The sequence below is a fragment of the Pteronotus mesoamericanus genome, unplaced genomic scaffold (assembly GCF_021234165.1).
Source record: "Pteronotus mesoamericanus isolate MK-2021 breed Mesoamerican mustached bat unplaced genomic scaffold, CSHL_Meso_final contig_116, whole genome shotgun sequence".
Lineage (NCBI taxonomy): Eukaryota > Metazoa > Chordata > Mammalia > Chiroptera > Mormoopidae > Pteronotus > Pteronotus mesoamericanus.
Window position 1 is genome coordinate 6323267 of NW_026555027.1, and position 20035 is coordinate 6343301.

A 20035-nucleotide genomic window follows, 5' to 3' on the forward strand; every position below is an offset into this window, starting at 1 on the left:
CCCTGACCATCTAGATAATTAAAATACAGACATTTATCAAGCAACCTATTTTCATAGTTCATTGGAATATAACAATAACTGATATAAGTAATTAAGATTTTCTACTTCACTCATTTTCAAGTTACCATTTGAAATTAACAAAAATCACTGTAGAGTGTAGAGTGACAAATTTCATACCAAAGACTTGGCATTTTGGTCATCATTTTCAGAAGTGACAGAAAGTTCTGAGATATCTGTGCAGTCTTGATTCCTAAAAAAAAAAAAAAAAAAAAAGTAATTCTTTTTTTTAATAGTATGCAGATTCCATAATTGTTGCCAAAGATTCACACAAACTACTAGTTACATATAAACCACTGCCCAACTATGCATACTTAATTTTAAGCAGAGAAATATCAGGTTTTTATTCTACCCTCTATGGACACAACTGACCAAGTAAGAATATAGAAAGTAAGAGGACTTCCCCCTCCCTCCCCCGGTTAAGCAAGTATGGAAATTTAGCTGGTAATCCAAAAATAACAGTTGATGACTACAGAGATGAGTTTTTCTAAATATCATCAACAGTAATATTCATAGAGTACCAGGAAAATGGTTGATTTGAGATAAAAGAGAAGAAAAAAGGAAGAAGAAATTAAAGCAAATTACTTCTTAATCTCACTGTAAACACAGAAAAATCCGAAAGTAGGAATATCCAAGCATAAAGAAGATGAATATGGGTATGTGATCTTCCTGAAGGAAAAGCTCTGGGAAAGTCCAAGTCTCCCAGAAAAATGGGATAGACTACCATCAGTTATTTCCCAATTTATAGCTACATCTTAAAAATAATGACATAGTTTATAAACTGTGTTCTTTAACATGTTATTCTTTCACAGAATTTTTAGAGTTATGGGTATAAGACATATAAGATGATATAGCAAAAATCACTAATTTTAAAACATACAGGCTCAAAGTTTGTCCAAACCACACAAAACATTCACTGGAACAGATCAGGCTAGACCTTGGATCTCAAGTTTCAGGTCAATTTTCATCATACTATTCCAAACCTGATTTCCCAATGCACGGAAGTATGTGGAACATTCATGCATATACAAACACTCTTACAGGACACAATCCAAAAATTAAAATTCAATCTAATCATGAGAAAACATTAGACAGCTCTGGCTGGTGTGGCTCAGTGGACTGAGTGCTGGCCTGAGAACCAAAGGGTCTCCACTTTGATTCCCAATCTAGGGTACAGGTCTGGGTTGTGGGCCAGGTCCCCAGTAGGGGACATGCAAAAGACAACACACTCTGATGTTTCTCTCCCTCTCTTTCCCCCACCTTCCCCCTCTCTAAAAATAAGTAAATCAAATCTTTAAAAAAAAGAAAGAAAACATTAGACAAAGCCAAATTAAGTACCCACAACAAACTGTCTAAGGCTTGTAAAAAAGACTGGGGAACAGGTTAAAGAAAATTAAGAAAACAAAATAGTGAGTATGATGGAGATTCTGGATAGGACCCTGAAACAGAAAAAGGACACTGATGTAAAAACTAATAAACCCAAGTAAGTGCTACAGCTTAGTCAACAGTATTCTACCATGGATAATTCCTTAGCATTTTATCGGGACACCATAAATACGTTAAAAAAAAAAAGTTAACTAAGGGAAACAGGTAAAGGACACACACGTGCGCGCCTGACAAATGTCTAGTACAAAATTATTTCAAAATTTTTAAACATAGAAAAATTAATTTCTCATTACAGAAATTACAATCATAGTAAATATGTAAAGAAATGGCATTTAAAGTAATATTAAAAGGGTGTAAAATTCAGAGAGCACACACTAAGCACTGGATAGCTTAAATTATTTACTGGATAGCAACACCACAAAACTCAAAGTCATTTACTTTTCCATCACACCTACAATATGAAGTCACTTACTTGATAAATTTTAAAAGTTGGTCAGTTATCTTCTTAGCTGACCGTGCAATTACACTCTCAGGTTCATTAAATGTCCTGGCATTATGTTCTATGTATCTGACTTCCCAAATCAATGCAGATAGCCTCCTTCAAAATAAAAGGGCAATTTAGGATTTAGACAATAAAAAGACAGAAATCAAAGTAAAATACCCACCATATCAAGCCAGCATGATATATTACTTAAACTGTAACTGCAAAGTAACACTGAATAATCTTCTCATGCTGTCGACTTGATCATAGTCATAAGCAATTATACTGGATACTGAACTACAGAGAATACATTTAAGCATAAAAAAATCTTAACAGACCACTTATTCACACCCAGAAAACCAACAGAGCAACTCTCCCTTTTCATACTGCCTATGGGTACATTTGAAGCCGCTGAGACTCGATGAAGAAAATGTGTTCAATACCATCAATCTTGGGAGTCTCACTGTAAACTTGCAAAGGGATTTCTGATCAAATGCACATTTCCATATTTGAGATAAATTATATCAACAATGTAAACTCAAAAAGTCAGTTTTTTTATCATAATTTTTCTAACCAGTTGAATTATAAAAAATAAGATATCATCAACTGCTTTTTAAAAAAATCACTGAGAATAGTAAATTTTATAGTTATCATTGCTCTAGAAACCAGAGATAAAAAATAAAAAGTACATGACTTTAGGGAATAAATTTTTCAAAGACCAAAGGCCAAATATTAACTAAATTAAATTTTATTTTTAAATGATGCAGCTAACTAGGAATGTTAAACATACAATTAAAAAATATAATTTCTAACTACTTAACACAATTTGTAAGAAAAACAGACTACTCAAGATTGAAAAATGCAAACTGAAAAGTTTTCTTATCCAGATTCTATCCACATCCACCCACAGGCACCCAACACAATGTCTTTCAACAGGGATCCCCAACCCTTGGGCCAAGGACCAGTACGGGTCAGCGGCCTATTAGGAACCAGGCCACTAACCTGTTGTCTCCTCCCTACCCCTCCCACACAGCAGGCAGGTGGACAGGAAAGCAGCAAAGTGAGCTCACCTGAGCAGACCCCATCACCCCCCACCCCACCAGGAAGCCTATGCCCCCTTCATCCACAGTGGGTGAGTGCGAGCTGAAGATCACCTGAGCTGTGAGCTGCACCTCCTATGTGTCCCCCCAACCCTTGCCCCCGCCAATGAAACCAGTCCCTGGTACCAAAAAGGTCAGCAACTGCTGTCTTACAGGACCAAGACATTACAATTTAAAAAAGAAAAAGAAAAAAGAAAATGATGTTAATCCCTCCCCAGTCCACCACTGTCATGATCAACCACCATTACTCTATTTCCTCTAGTTGGTACAGCCAAGTATCTTTTCAAACTATTTTTAAAGTAGGTTTCTACTAACCTGTAAAAACGATTAACAAGTCTCATTCGGATTGTGTAAAGATCAGTTGGGTAAGCCACTACAGTACAGTACTTTGGGTATGTACACAGATCAACTGGACCTGCAAAAGCTGCCGCTATATCTGTCAGGGCAGACAAAAGAGTTTTTATCAGTACATTGATGACCTCTAAGTGGTATTTTCTCTAAAAGTCATTCATAAAATACACTACAGTTACATTTAACACCGGAGGCTTAAATGAAAGATAATAAACAGAAATTGTAGTAATAAACATGACAATTTTTTAAAAATACGTGTGTGGAAAAGAAAGCTTGAACATGAAACTTTTCATACTAAAAACACTTACCAAGATTCAAAAGTTGATCTATACCGCTAATAATTCGTTCACATTCTTCATCTCTTGATTTCTGACCCCATTCACCATCTTGTGGTTTGTAGAGCAATTTTTCTAGCTCATCTGAAGTGACAGAAATACTAGCTCCTAATTCTTCAGGTGGATCAACTAAGAATTCCATTAGAAAAGAAAATGGATATAACAAACCAAAAACCAAATATATACTATACATTCAACTGTCAAAGGTCATATACAAGACACTAATTATAAAGGACAAAGTTAGTAATTTAACAGCAGAGAAACCTGGCAGACACCACCTCACCCAATGATTAAAGCTAACATCCCCGCTCACTGGATAAACTGGTACCATGTGCCTCCTGACAGAGGCACTGAAACCACAACATCACTTCTCTGACATTCTTGCCCCCAATGCAAATCCTGCATTTAATCATGACAAAACATCAGACAAACCCAAACTAAGAGAAATTCTACAAAATAACTGGCCAGTACTTTTCAAAAGTGTCATGGTCATGAAAAATAATGGAAAGACTCAGGGATCCCAGATTAAAACAGACTAAGGAGGCATGGCCATGAAATCTAGTATGTAAAAGGACATTAGGAAAATAACCCAAAATTGAAGGTCTATAGATTAGAATTGTATCAAAGATAATTTCCTGATTTTGAAAGCTGCACTATAGTTATCTAAGATGGTAACATTTGAGAAAATACTAAATTTTATGTACTATTTTTGTAAGCCTAAAATTATTTCAAAACAAAATATTTAAAAAGTGCAATAAAAACTGATCATGAAAGAGTGCACATTTTAAAAAAGAACAAGAGGCATTGTTAATACTGAGAACATTTTCTTAAAAATCATAAATAAAAGGAGAAAGATGTTAACAGGACTAGAAGATACACTAACATACCTAAAAATCTAATAAAACCATATTTTGCTGTTATTTTAATATACATTTCCAAGACTATTAATGCAAGTGAATTTCTCTTCCTATGTTTATTTTTCTGCCTGTTCATGTCTTTTGACAATTCTTCTAAAGACTTACTGACATCATTAACATGAAAAATCTCTTTATATAAGTGCTTTCACTGATCTGTAGTATCCTTTACAAAAAAGCAGCTGTGAACAGCAGTTAAAGGCACTGGTTGGAGCCAGACAGCTTGGGTTGGAATCCCAGCTCCTATCCTTTCTAGGGGTATGTGTGACCTTAACACAGGTTACTGCCAGCTCCCCAAGCCTCAGCTTCTTTATCTGCAAACTGAGTAACAGAGCACCAGCCTCAGAGCAGAAATGAAGAGACACACACAAAGTTCTTAGGAACAGAGTGAGACCTCAAAAAATGTTGGTTTTTACTTATCTATGACATGCTTTCAAAATTGCAAAAATATCCTTTCCTACTATTTGTAAGATATTAAGCTCAAATGAAAATCTAACAAAGGGAGGTCACTGGTGACTTTCAAGACTGCAGATATTAGAAAAACATTTTTTGAAAAAAAAAGTTCCCATTTCCATAAAAATCTTTCCAAAGTACAGCAAAACCATGATTGATGGCGATCATCAGGGAGTAAACGCAAAGGGAAGGGCTTGGCCCCTGAGGCAGACACAGGTTAAAACTCGTGGAGCAAAGATTTCATGCATCAAAAATGATGGGGGTGAAAGGACAAAAATTTCTGTATGTTTTTACGTTGAATAAACACTAATATAAAAGAAAGCTTCAGAGGGAAGAAACTGAGGCGAGTAAGAGGAAATAACTCAGTAGATAAAATCTTCAAGAAGGCCAAACGAAAGATGTTTTAAGGTACAAGAGACAAATTCAAACTCAAGAGGACAAAAAAGGAAGAAACTGAAACTGTTGCAGGGGATGAACTAAGCGTGTCAAGTCCAACAGAAGTGAAAAGCAGCGGCACAGCACACCCTGAAGGAAGGCTGGCTGTGGCACGGACACACCTCTCCCAAGGAAAGGGACGGACAGTCCACAGGGCGACAGGCACGGTGAGGTAAAGCAAAAGACAGCTGAAGTCAAGTGCAAGCTCTTCTCTGAAGGCAGAGGAAGGGTAACAGAGTAAGGATGAGAAAAAGAAAACGGAGGCCATGTGAAGGTGGTCCATGGAGCTGTAGGCAGGCTTACGTGAGAAATGACAGTGGTCTACTGAGATACAGCCAGCAGCAAGATGGAAGCTCAGGACAGGAAGTAATGAACCAGGTACACATAATTCTGCTCACTTCTTTTAGTAAAGCTCACAGTTACCGTAGTAATTTGGAAACATTTCTCAAAGAATACAATTTGTTTTATGTGCTTTACTAAGCACATAAAAAATTAAAAACATAAAGGTAAAGTAATTATTTAGCAATTACATACCATTATCGGGAATTGGTTCCATATCCCATGGGCTAAGCTTTTCAATTTCAGTATTGTCCCACCTGTTAAAACCAAAGAAAAGTCTGGCTAGCCTTTTATAAAGACACCTTGTGGCTAATACCTAGGATCCACTACAAGAGGAAACAGGCAGACAGGAAGAAAGAACTGTGAAAATTAACCTGACTGTAGCAGTAAAAGTTTAAACAGTAACAGTAAAAATTTTTTAGAAAGATACATTATAAGAAATAAGTATAAAATGTATGGCAGGTTCAAGGACAAAACCAGAAATCTTCTGTGGTCCATGCTAGGGTAAGTGAAGAAAAACTCAAACACATTGTGAAGTCCCTGAAAGTGACACTTTAGCATGTGGATTTTATTCTGCAGCCAATGGAAAGGCGGCAAAGAGTTTTTTGAACAAAGCAAATGATGTACTATGTGCTCTTGGACAATGATCCTGCAATGTCAGGTGGAAAAGTATCAAGAACCTACAGAAAAGGCCCCAGGGAAGCAAGCAGAGATTGCACCATTAGGGGTACTAGTGTACAGGAAATGACAAGGGCATGTTAAGGAGACACTGTAGAGGTGAGGCTAATGTGACTTAATGACAGGTTAAATCATGGGAATTTTTTAACCTGACCTGTATTAGTTGTTCATACCACAACCTGCCACAATGAACAAATGTTTGTAGGTGATTCATTTTCACCTGCATACAGACCTAACAATGTAACACTGGAAATGACTATCAGGGTACTGTGGCTGATAGGGCTCTTGACTTAGCACCGTTCCAAACCACCAGGCATCGTCAATGATAGAACGGAACCTGTCACCTAGAAGAGATATGACCCAGTCTGAGACACCAGTTTGAAACACTAACATTTTTAATTTATAAAACATCACATGATAAAGATTTCAGTAATCAAGCATTTTTCTGTACCAGAATTAGCCGTTCCCCCCCACTTTCCAGCAATCTTCAGTGATAAAACAGATGTAAAAATGATATAATGTTACACTCAGCAATTTACTGAAGGTATATATCCATACAACATAATAGACTAAAATGATTTATGACTAGGTTCCATTGTTTAGTGAATCCAAATGCCCACTCCAAAGTAAGTTCTATTGCATTTAAAACCAAAGAACAAAGTTTAACAAAACTCAATAATCTTTTATAACAATGTATACTATCAATAAATGCTTGAGAAATGACTGTATTAAATACACACTTATAAAACATAACATTTCCTGCCCTGGCTGGTATAGCTTAGTGGACTGAGTGCCAGCCTGAGAACCAAAAGGTCGCCAGTTCCATTCCCAGTCAGGGCACATGGCCTGGGATGTGGGCCAGGTCCCCAGCCGTGGGCATATGAGAGGCAACCAATCAATTAATGCATCTCTTGCACATCAATGTTTCTCTCCCTCTCTTTCTTCCCCCATTCCCCTTTCTCTAAAAATAAATAAATGGAATCTTTAAAAAAAATAAAACATTTCCCACAAAACAAATTGTAAAACTATGATTAGATTTAATCCATGATTATTTTACAGTTGTTCCTGTGTAAGTATCTTCACATAAAAGAGTGTTCTAATTCTTAAGATCTCATAATAAAAATCAGGTCTAAGTCTATCTTCAACAACACTTACACATTTATTGTGTTAAAAACTTAAAACATCCACATATCCTATTATCTCGACATAATATAAAAGCAAGTGAACAGATCTTAAAAAGGCTTCTATACAAACCAACTGTGGAACAAATACGTCAGTGACTTCAGGGATTTTGGGTTACACACATTTCTAAATGTATCCTACAATTATAACACTTCTAGGGAAATAAACTGTGTTTGACTTTTGTAATACATATATTACAAAAGAAACAGACTATTCTAAGAACCCTATCTTTTCCTTCCCATCCATCCCAGCATTTTCAAAACAAAATAAATAAGAAAAAAAGTCAATCATCCAGTATTAATAATTCTTTAGTAGATTAACAATGCCTTCCTTCTTCAATGGTAGTTTTGAAGAAACAATACCAATCAAAATCAAAGCTACATTTCACCCCTAAGAAAAAGACTATTTACATAATAAAATATGCAGTCTTGACTACAGAGAATATGCTTATAGTGAATCCTATAAAAATAGCAATATTGCAACTATCAGTTACATATTTTAAGGCCCTTAATGTATTTTCAAATTCATGTAAACATGACTTTTATGTATATTTTTCATCAAAATCATTAAAACCCTTAAGCCCCACATCCCTCCACTCACCTCTGCCATTAACAAAATTTTACTTTTGAAAGTATTTCATTAATATAGAGATATTCTAAAACTTCAACTTTAAAAATAAATCTTAATAAATTTTTTCTAACTTTTTTAATGAAAGGTGTATACTACAAATTTGGTAACACCATGGTTTTTGTCCAATCCTGTAATATAAATAATCTAATTTAACAAAAATATCTATTATAACATGTAATAATAAATCCAACGGCTTCATTTTGAGATGTCTATAAACATGGTTATAAGGAAGCCAGTCTTTTTAAAAATATTTTATTTGTTTATTTTTACAGAGCAGGGAAGGGAGGGAGAAAGAGAGGGAGAGAAACATCGATTAGTCTCCTCTCATACACACCCTGAGCCAGGACTAAAACCTACAACCCAGGCACGTCCACCGACCAGGAATCGAACCAGCAACCTTTTGGTTTGCAGGATGACACTCAACCAACCGAGTCATACCAGTAAGGGCTAGAGAGCCAGTCTTGGATATCAAAAATTAATTTTATAGTATTTTTCTTCTCTATTTCCCTAATACTACAAGATTCACTCCGTTTTCTGTGTGAAATATTTCTTCAGTGTAAGACTAACATTTTAAAGGGAACTATAAAAATTAGTTTTCTCATGGTAAAAATTGGTTTTTCTATTACGTTAATTATTGTCTTGGTTATTTAGGCTGATTGTTCTATAATTTAGTTGTAATTCCAATTTGGTCCTGGGAGGTGATGAGTGTAACTTCCACCTACTCTGCTGCCATCCTAAATTTTCATTAAGAATTTTCAAATAAATCTATTTTGGCTATTCACAAGTAGGGTAAACTTCGTTCTCAACATAGTATAAACAGAAACAGGTAAATTCCTCTAATAGCACAACTCAGACTTCAGGAAAATCGGTAAGATTTTATAGGGAAGCAAAAATTAATTAATTATTGAACAATACTATAGAATATCTAGTAAAATAATTTCTCAGCCACAAAAATGAAACAAAAACCACTCTATTGTAAGAGGCAACTGGGACTCTATACCTAGAGTTTAGCTATAGAAAATTAAATAAAAACATTTTTTGAATGGACACATTAACAGAGCAAAATAAGAGCTTCTGACTTTTATGTCAGAGGGGTTTGAAAAATATTAACAGATAAGAAACTTCTTTGGAACTTGGCTATATGACTTGTTAACACACAAATATTCTAGCTGTCTCTTTTTGTGTGCAAATGGCTGGCTAGATGCTTTTCTTCAAAAAAGATTCCTTTACCACTACTCCCAAAATAATCTTGATTATTTGTTCTCACATTACTGATAAAAATAGTTTACTAAGAACAGCAACACTGACAACTTTTGTTTCAACAGAGATGGCTCAAGGAATTTTTCTGAAATGTACCTATTTATAGTATATGTAGAAAAAGGCAGCAGAAACTAGGAAAATTAATGAGGTCTTAACATTTATTAATGCATACAACAAAAGACACAGCCTGGGTAAAATTTAATATTTCTAATAAGAGACCAAAACTGATAATAGTAGAATAAGTTAATCTAAGTGACTAACATTAGTATGAGCTCCCCAAGAAAACTGTACATACTGAGAATATTGTATGTGCACCTGTGAAACAGGCATTACAATTGCTAACTGATATTACATTTGGCCTAATTAGTCATCATTATGTCCTTAAGAGATTAATGACCTACAACACAAATTAATGATGGCCATCATGAAAACCACATTCAAGTTAGTGCCCACACTGGTGATTTTTTTGTCCACCCACATACCTCATGATAAGCCTAAGTGTTACGTGTTTTGTTTTGTTTTGTTTTTGTTTGTTTTTTCTTTTAAAGAAATGCCCTGCCTGGAGTGGCTCAGCAGACTGAGCTCTGGCCTACAAACTAAAGGGTCACTGGTTCGATTCCCAGTCAAGGGCACAATGCCTGTGTTGCGGGCCAAAATCCCAGTACGGGGAGCACAAGAGGCAACCACACATTGATGTTTCTCTCCCTCTCTTCTTCCCTTCCTTCCCCTCTTTCTAAAAATAAATTTAAAAAAGAAAAAGAAAAAAAGTTTCCTCAAGTCAGCTTCCTTAAGTCTGAGCTTATATGATATCAAAGGTAAAATACTCCAGGGTATGCCAGACATTATCTGTGTAAAATCTGCATTATTCTTCAACTTTCTGATTGTTTTACATCATAGGATAATTTTGTGAATTAACCAGTGTCACATTAAATATAATTAGAGATAATGCAGTATGGGGAAGTCTGAAAGGAAATAAAAGGTCTAGACTACTACAGTCAATGAGTAAGAAAATGACACATACCATAGGAGAAATGTTGTTTGGCTAAAAGGTCTACTAAGAAGTAGTAAGTACCCAGCCCTAAGCAAAATATACTTATCAGTCCCTTGTATTTCTCTCCAGAATTTACATGTTTGCATCCACCAATCAAAGGAGAGATTAATATCTAAGGATACATAAAACTCAGTAAAAACAGACTTACTAGACTGCCAGTGCCTCTGTCTTGCTTCATCATAAAATTGACGTAATACAAGAAAGTCAATAACATCTGGCATATCATGATATCTAAACAAAAATAAAAGATTATTAAATTCCTTGTGTAGCAGATTATAGTCTAGAGTAATACTGTCCAAACAAAATACAATGGAAACTGCATATGTAATTTTTATAGCTATTTATAAATAGAAACCAGTGAGCTTAATCTTAATGGTATATTATATTTAACCCAATATAACCTAATACTGTTTCACCACATAATCAATACAAAATAGTATTTTATTCTTTTTCTTCATATCAAGTTTTCAAAATGCAGTGTGTATGTTTACATCACACTCATTTCTAATCAGCCACATTTCCAGTGTTCAAAGGCCACATGCGACTGGCTAATGGCTACCATCTGGACAGCACAAGTTTAGAAAATTATGAATTCTATCATTTTCTTAAAAAAAAAAAAAAAAAAAAAAAGCAGAAGGAATTTCACCAATGGACCAGAATTCTCCACACATTTAAGTGGCAGAGAAAAATGTATAAAACATGCCAGTGCCAGTGTCTAACTGTGGGGGCTGGAGCATCCTTCTTTTTACTTCTCCTGGGGCCCCATCCATCAGAACTTAAACCCGCATCACAGGCTGTCTGCAGTACTCTGCTATTTACCCTGCAGCTAAATAAAAAGAGCATGCTAACCAGCAAGAAAGAAAATCTACATTTAAATAATTCCATAAAAAATAACACATACCTAATAGAGAAAGATTTGTCCATAAGTTTTCCAGTTGCAGGATCTATAAATGCTAGTTTGAGGCAACAGAGTGTAGGGGGCCCAACCTCATATCGTATTCCAACTATTTTGACCAATTCTTGATCCTTCAACAGATTTTTTTAAAGAATAAGTGGTCAATATAAATCAATTCCTCAAGACTCTAATTCTCTATATACTGCAAATTTTAGTCAACTCACAATTTTGGCTTCCAAACTAGCAGTTAAGGTAAAAGTGACTATTAATTACCATCATTTTTGCTAAAGTATACCTTTGCATCTTTTTGAGGACATTTGATACTGTATGTAATGTAAGAAATATATTCACTTTAGAAAATACAATAATCCCCTCTCATCCATGATTTGACTTTCTGCTGTTTGTCACCTGTGGTCAACCACAGTCCAAAAATATTAAATAAAAAATTCCAGAAATAAACAATTGTGCCCCATTCAGAGTAGCATGATAAAATTTCATGCTACTCTCCACTGTGCCACACTTGGGACATGAATCATCCCTTTGTCCGGCATATGGAACCATATAACCTTCCCACCCATTAGTTAACTTAGGGGCCTTCTCAGTTATCAGACTGAAAATTGTTTTGGTACAGGGAAGCTAATGTTTTTCTATATTATGCATGAGGTTGAACCTTTTTTCCAATTTGTATTTCTTTTTTTGAAAACTTGCACTGCTTTTTAAAACTTGTCTTGGGTATGCACATTTTAAGATTACTAATATTGCAAAAATGCCTTCCTAAGAAACTCAAACACACTGAGAATTTTACATGTCCATCAGCAATATATGAAGACTGCCAACTGATAAACTTGTCTTCCTCTGGATCTTAAAGCTTAGAGGTAACAGCAGGAATGTTTTTAAAGAGGAAATTAATGTAAAGATAGTAATGAAATATGTCTCCAGGTTTTTCAAATGGATTTTTAAGTAATTTAATTATATATGTGCTAAATGTTTAATAATACCATCATCTTACCCTAAGATCCATTTTTCTCCATGGCTCTTTGTTAGGGTTCAGTTCATAAATGTTGTTTCTTCTGACAGCCTCAATATAAGCTTCGTGACCTTGTCGGAAATATATTACCTACAAAAGAACACATTGAAAAATAACAAATAAAAATAAAAACTTAAGAGTAACATTAATGTTGTTTTATGTTCCATATTCAAGTTTTTACATTTTATTATTCTTACCTCGTCACCCATTTGCGGAACAAAAGGAGACCTTCGAAGTGTGGTGTCAGTTATCCAAACTGGAGGGTGAAATTCATACAAATGTTCCATATTTGCAAGCTCTGCCGGAGTCATTCTCCGCAAATTCTGGCAAGAGGAAGAGAACACAGTTTAGTAGACTAAAAAGGAGCAACTGTGCACTCTTTAATTGAAAAACAAATGAAACATCATCATTCAGAATGACACTTTTATTGCAAGTCACCTAATGATTAGTTTTTAAACACCATACATATTTCGTTCCTGAACATACACAGGAACATACTACTAGTCTGCATTGCAGATCTACCTTGTACTTTCTTAGCGTCTCCTGAATTTAACAGATCCTTCATAACACTTTACCTGCTATTCAAGGGGGTTAATCGCCAACCTAAATCCCTTCGACACGCAGCCTGCTCTGCTCTGAATTTTACCACAGACTAATCATTACAGGCCATCTCATCTTAATTTGAGGTTTTAAGAGGCGATTTTAGAATATGACCAAAGTTCTTTGATACTCGTCCTCTCCAAAGTCTCCTTCGCTTGCAAATGGACTCAACTTGCTTTTAACAAACAGAATAAAGCAGAAATGACAATGTGTGACATTAAGACTAGATAATGAAAAGCATTAAGAGCATACTTCTTCCTTACACTTTTGGATCACTAGCTCTGGGGAACACAGCTACCATGTTGTGAAGACACTCAAGCAGCCCTATGAAGAGGCTCATGCCACCAGCCAACTGCCATATGAATGAGCTTCAAAGATGACCATCTAGCCCCAATCAAGCCTTCAGACAACGTCAACCCCAACCAACATGACTACACAACCTCATAAGCCCAGGTCCCCTAGCTAATCAGCTCCCAAATTCCTTTTCCATCAAAACATGAAATACATGTTTGCTATTCTATGCAGCTAGGTTTCAGAGTGATACGTTACAAAGAAATAGATAACTAATACAAAGACATGGCATCGTTAAATAATGAGACCTACCTGCATGACAGGAGTACATGTGCTGAACACAAAAGGAATAGGGATATTAAAATTAGGAGAAAAGTATGAAGAGAGAACACAGCAAATGAAAATGGGAAACATGGTAATAACAGACATAAGAAGAAGAAAAAGCCTTAAAATGCCTTGAAGTACATTTCTGCTGTTGAAATTAACAGGAAAAATGTGTTAGGGTAGGATCCTGAGCAAACAGAACTTTCCCTGTAAGTTTCAGATTCAGAAAAGACTCAAATCCCAATTCAGAGCACATTAGAAAGAGAAGTTTTAATAATAAAGTAGCTTTTCCAAAAATAAGTTTGCATTTTACACTGAACTCCTGATGATATAACAAGGTCAAAAGAAAAAAAAAGGCACCAGTTTCAAAAAGATTTCTAACTTTAAATATGGACAGAAACACCTCTATAAAACTGTACATATATATTATTTCTAGTGACTACCATGATAAAGTAACCGCTTGAGCTAAAGCCAAGCTAAAGAATTGTTGTTTAATGAGTATACAGTTTCAGTTGTGCAAGATAAAGAGTTCTGGAGGCTGGGTGCACGAGGTAAGTAAAGCTTGAGCTATTATTTTATTTCTATAATAACAGAAATATTATTTCTAAAGCTATACTTTACTTACCTCTTTTTTGGGCTTATTTTCTTTCTTTCTCTTCTGTCTCCTTTTAGGAGGAGATAAGTTCTCAGTAGACACTTCATCCTCTGAACTACTGCAAAATCGAGTAATACGCCGACGAGATGAAGTTCTTAAAGGAGGCTGCAAATTGATGCCTGCATCAGCTGTCCAATCAGAATATCGAGATGAAGAGTCACTAGAAAAGGAAAACATTTTAAGTTGTAGGCAACCAGAATCTAAGCCTAAAGAGGAGCGACAAGGAGGAGGGGGGAAAAGACCACAGGAAGCTTCAACTTGAACTATCTGCCCTTTCCATCAACGAACACTGAAATGACCAAAGATCATAAGAAAGAAACCTCCACTGACACTGGAAATTAGGGAAGAATATAAGCCTGAGAGATTTTTTAAAATTATAACATAAATGAGATCTCATGGAAGACAACATCTAGAGCCAACTAACAGTTCTCCATTTAAAAAATAAAATGTAGTTAAGAAAACAGCAGTGGTCACGCAGAACCATAAGTAGCACCCTGCTAAGTTAGAGGAGGCTCAGGAATAGAGTAGAAATTTTAATTGGATTGACAAACCATTAGTGAATACACTGAGAAGCCCAAGTAAAGCATAGTCCTACCAGAAAGCTGTAAGTGGTCAGAACTTCTAGCCAAGAGTGGGTCTTGCCCAGCTATGACAGGAGATCCAAAGGAGGGACCAGTGGGACAGGGTGGGCCACCAACCCACTACCAGCTTCAGCAAACACATAGAGGGGCCTCTACTGTGACCATCACTGGCCAACCACTTACCTCTCAGGCTTGATAAAACACACTCACACAAACACACACATTTCTGAAAGCTTTTTACTATAAAAAGAGCTGTTTGAGAAAATTTAAGAGCATCTACTTTGTATGGTAAAATTCAAGAAAAGTTGAATTAAAAGACAACGAATATAGAAAAAGAAAGGGAAACAATGGTTGCCAGGGGTTGGGGGTGAAAAAGAGAATTGTTGTTTAATGGGTATACAGTTTCAGTTGTGCAAGATAAAGAGTTCTGGAGGCTGGGTGCACAACACTGTGAATGTACTTAACGCTACTGAACTATACAATTAAAAATGGTTTAGATCGTAGATTTTATATTAGGTAAATTTTGTCACAATATTAAAAAACCTTTTAAGAGTAGACAAGTGTTCTAAAAATCACTCCAGCTCTTATTCATAATGGGATAAAAGAAGACAAGAAAGCAAGCAGGGAGTCTAGTACGGTGATCTGGATCACTACAGTATCAGTGGAAACAGAAGTGAGATTATTTGAGTCATATTTAGGTGGAAATTTTCTGGACTTGGTGATGGATGAATTGTGAAGAGAAAATTATGTCCAGGTTTATGGCTTGAGCATCTGTCAAAACAAAGCTGACTTTTACACCAAGATAAAAAATAGATGGTAAGAGCTCACTTCGGCAGCATATACACTGAAACTGGAATGATAGAGATCAGCATGGCCTCTAAGCAAGGATGACATGCCAATTCATGAAGCAGTCCATATTTGGCGGGGGGAGGGGGGACGGTGAGAACAATGTGGAAAAGGCAGGACAACTGTAACTGAACAACAAATTAAATAAATAAAAAAAGATCATTTTATAATAAAAAAATAGATAACATCTTGGTCAAATGAAATCTGGTTAATAAAAGTAAACAAAGCATATACAATAACAAGTAATGAATGTAATAATGTTTCTACCACACATACTCTGGATACTACTCTTTAAAAATGCAGCCCAAGACTAAATCAATATTTTGCATGAACATATTTTACACTCCTGGCTCAAATGTTTATAGTCAAATAAAAATACACAAAGTATTTTCTATAGAAACAGCTATTAATCCAGTTTCTTCTCCTTTTAAATGTATTAAAAACTCAACATAAACTGTTTCATGGTTACAAACTCCTGCATCTTGAATGCCATCCAAATATAGTTCCAACCAAGGCTATGACTAAAATACTTAAAAAACTGAAACAATTAAAAACAGATACCTTGAACTTTCACTATCACTTTCACTTCTTCTATCACTTTTCCATTCTTCTTCTTCCGAAGAACAAGAACCTTCACTTTGATCACAGGAAGTCTCCTAATTTGGGGGGGGGGAGGGGAGGGGAGGAGGGGGGTTAGAGAGGAATAAAATAAAAATCTTGATTTGAGTGAAGTTAATAAAAAAAGTTGTGTAAATGTTCTCAGTGTTTTGGACTTAAGGCACAGTCTTAGGCATGTACATGTACCTCACCATGTTTCCACGTTTCACTTTCAATTCCGTAATGCATAGGACATTGAGCATCTTCCCTATGCTTATTTGCCACCTTATATCATCTTTGAGAGAGTGTTTGTTAGATCTTTTGCCAATTTTTAAATTTGAGTTTCCTACTGGTAAGTTTTAAGAATCTAAGAATTTGAATACAAGTCCTTTATCACATGAGTTGTACAGACATTCTATCTCATTCTGCAGCTTGTCTTTTCATTCTCCCAAGTGTGTCTTTCCCAGAGCAATAGATTTTAATCTCAATGATCAAGTTTTTCTTTCACAGATGTTTTTGATATTCTATTATATAAAGTCAGCACTGTACCCAAAGTTACCTAGATCTTGTCATCTTCTAGAAATTTTATAATTGTAAGGTTATGACCCACTTTTAGTTAATTTTTTTGCAAAGTCTGTATCTAAATTCACTTTTTTTGCATGTGGATATCCAGTTGTCCTAACACCATTTGCTGAAAAGATTATACTTTGTCCACTGAGTTATCTTTGTTCCTCTGTTAAAGACTAGTTGACTGTATTTGTATTGGTCTATTGCTAAGTTCCCTATTCTAGTCCACTTGTCTATTTGTATATTCTTCACCAATACCACACTGTCAGATAGTATCATAAGTAGAACTTTGTCTTGCTAGAATTTTGACTGGGACGGTTGAATCTATAGATGAAGTTAGAAAGAACTGTTTGGATTTTTTTAAAACTGATGTATAATTGACACACGTTACATTAATTTTAAGGTATACAGCATAGTGATTTGATATCTGTATATACTGCAAAATGATTACCACAGTAAGTTAGTTAATATCCATTACCATACGGAATTTCTCTTCTTGTAATGAGAACTTTTAAGATTTACTCTCTTGGCAACTTTCAAATATGCAATACAGTATTAACTACAGCCACCATCCTGTACATTCTATCTCTGTGACTTATTTTGTAACTGGAAGTTGGTACCTCGTGACTCCTTTCACCCATTTCACCACTCTCATTCACTGTTGAAAGGAACGCAAAATGGTACAGAGACTTTGGAGGAAAGTTTGGCAGTTTCATACAAATCCTAACATAGACTTACAGTACATGATCCAATAATCACACTCTTTGGTATTTACCCAAATGTACTGAAAAATTAAGTCCACATAATAACCTGTACATAGATTTTTTTAAATTAATTTTAGAGCGGAAGGGAGGGAGGGAGGGAGGGAGGGAGGGAGGGAGGGATGGGAAGGGAAGGAGGGAGAGGGAAGAGAAATGCGGGGGGTGAGGGAGAGAAACACCAATTTGTTGTCCCACCCAGCCATGCATTCATTGGTTGATTCTTACACATGCCCTGACTGGGGAATGAACCCACAATCCTGCCATATTGGGATGACACTCCAAGCAACTGTGCTACCCAGTCAGGGCTGCACATGGATGTTTATAGTAGTTTTATTTGTAACTGCCAAAACTTGGAAGCAACCAATATGTCCAACAGTAGGTGAATGGATAAATAAACTGTGGTAAATCTAGACAATGGGAGTATTAGCATGAAAAAGAAATGAGCTATGGAGTCAAGAAAAGACATAAAGGAAACAGAAATTCCTATTATTAGAAAGTAGCTAACCTAAAAAGGCTACATATTGTATAATCCAACTACATGACATTCTAGAAAAGTCAAAACAATGGGAACAGTAAAAAGATCAGTGGTTACCAAATGGCTCAGGAGGGAGGATAGGACGGTTGGGTATACAGCACAGGGACGTTTTAGGGCAGTGAAACTTCTCTGTATAATACTGTTCTGATAGATACATAACATTATACAGTTGTCAAAACCCACAGAACTGCACAATAGACTGCTCCCTGAAGTAAACTATGGAGTTCAGTTCATGACAATGTATAAAAATTGGTTTGGTTCATCATCTGCAGCACATGTACAACACTAATTCAAGACACTGCTGACAGGAAAGGCGTTGTGCAGGGAGCAAGGGAGTGTTATGAGAACTTGATGTACTTACTGTACAATTTTTCTGTAAAACCTAAAACTGCTCTAAAACATCAAATATCTTTTGAAGTTAATAAAATGATGAAACAGTCTCATTACATAAAACAAAATCATGTAATGGGAGGTTTAGGGGTTAGGGACAGAGCCAAAAAAAAAAAGAGAAAACACGCATGGACATGGGCAACAGCGTGGTGATGGCACGGGGCGGAGGTCAGGTGGAGGCGGAAAAGGGAATGGTGGGTAAATGACGGTGGGAAAAATCAAATAAATCATTTAAACGAACCGTTCTGACGGCAACAGCAGGTAACATTACTGCATATTAGGTGCCGTTTTAAGCACTTTACATGATTAACTAAATTTTCACAACACCTCTGAAGACATACTATTACCAATTACTTCACAAACATAGCAGGGGAACAGAAAGGTTAAACAAGTTATCAAAGTAGAAGAATTTGTGTTTAAACCTGAATCCTATGTTGACTATTATCCTAATGCTTTATAAAATAGTAAGATAAATTATTTATTCATATGGAACATTTCATTCCTCAAAATTATTACTGAATTAGAAAATATTAGCATTCTATTATTAATTTTTAAATACACTTTACCAAAAATATTGGTTTCTCAAGAAAAATTAAAATGAAGATCAGTGACTTACATATGATTATTGAAAGTCAAGTAAAGGGGTTAGATATGAGAGCAAAAGCAACTAAGGGAAAAATAAACTGGACTCCATCAAATGTCAAACTTTTGTGCTTCAAAAGAAACCATCGAAGAAGTGAAAAGACAACCCATTGAATGAGAGAAAATACTTCTAAGTCATATACTTGAGAAAGGACTTGTATCCAGAATATCAAAAGAACTCTTATAGCAATTAAAAAAATAACCAAACTAAAAAAAGGGCAACAGATTTGCACAGATATTTTTCCACAGATATACAAATGGAAAATAAGCATATGAAAACATGTTCAACATCATCAGTCATTACAGAAATGCAAATCAAAACCTCAGTAAAATTCTACTTCGCACTAAGATAGCTAAAATCAGGACAGACAATAACAAGTGTTGGCAAAGATGTGGAGAAACTGGGATACCCTCCTACAATACTGATGGGAATATAAAATACTGCAGCCATTTTGGAAAACAGACTTGAAATTCCTCAACAGGTTAAACAAAGGGTTACCATATGACTCCTAGATAAATATCGAAATGAACTGAAAACTTACGTCCAAACAAAAACCCATGCAAGAATGTTAATAAAGAGCAGTGTTCACTAATAGCCAAAAAGCGGAAATAATACAAATGTCCATCAGCTGATGAGTGAAAAAACAAAATGTGGTGTGTTCATATGTTGGA

The 20035-nt window shown here is 35.5% G+C and overlaps 1 protein-coding gene and 1 non-coding gene across 4 annotated transcripts in view; one reads left to right on the forward strand and one right to left on the reverse strand.

Annotated features, from left to right (window-relative positions):
• The window catches only part of BRWD1 (bromodomain and WD repeat domain containing 1), a 111375-nt gene that overhangs the window by 31817 nt on the left and 59523 nt on the right, over positions 1-20035 (reverse strand). For all 3 annotated transcript variants that reach the window (XM_054578409.1, XM_054578400.1, XM_054578390.1), the window contains exons 22-33: positions 16433-16527; positions 14415-14604; positions 12772-12897; positions 12557-12664; positions 11554-11678; positions 10801-10883; positions 6762-6873; positions 6047-6108; positions 3684-3839; positions 3340-3460; positions 1916-2041; positions 178-250 (exon numbers count right to left, since the gene is read on the reverse strand). In XM_054578409.1, the coding sequence (XP_054434384.1) occupies positions 178-250; positions 1916-2041; positions 3340-3460; positions 3684-3839; positions 6047-6108; positions 6762-6873; positions 10801-10883; positions 11554-11678; positions 12557-12664; positions 12772-12897; positions 14415-14604; positions 16433-16527 (1377 nt within the window). The remainder of the gene's footprint in view (positions 1-177; positions 251-1915; positions 2042-3339; positions 3461-3683; positions 3840-6046; positions 6109-6761; positions 6874-10800; positions 10884-11553; positions 11679-12556; positions 12665-12771; positions 12898-14414; positions 14605-16432; positions 16528-20035) is intronic.
• Positions 15846-15947, forward strand: LOC129077372 (U6 spliceosomal RNA). Its single transcript, XR_008529835.1, has one exon. It is a non-coding gene; the product is annotated as a U6 spliceosomal RNA (small nuclear RNA).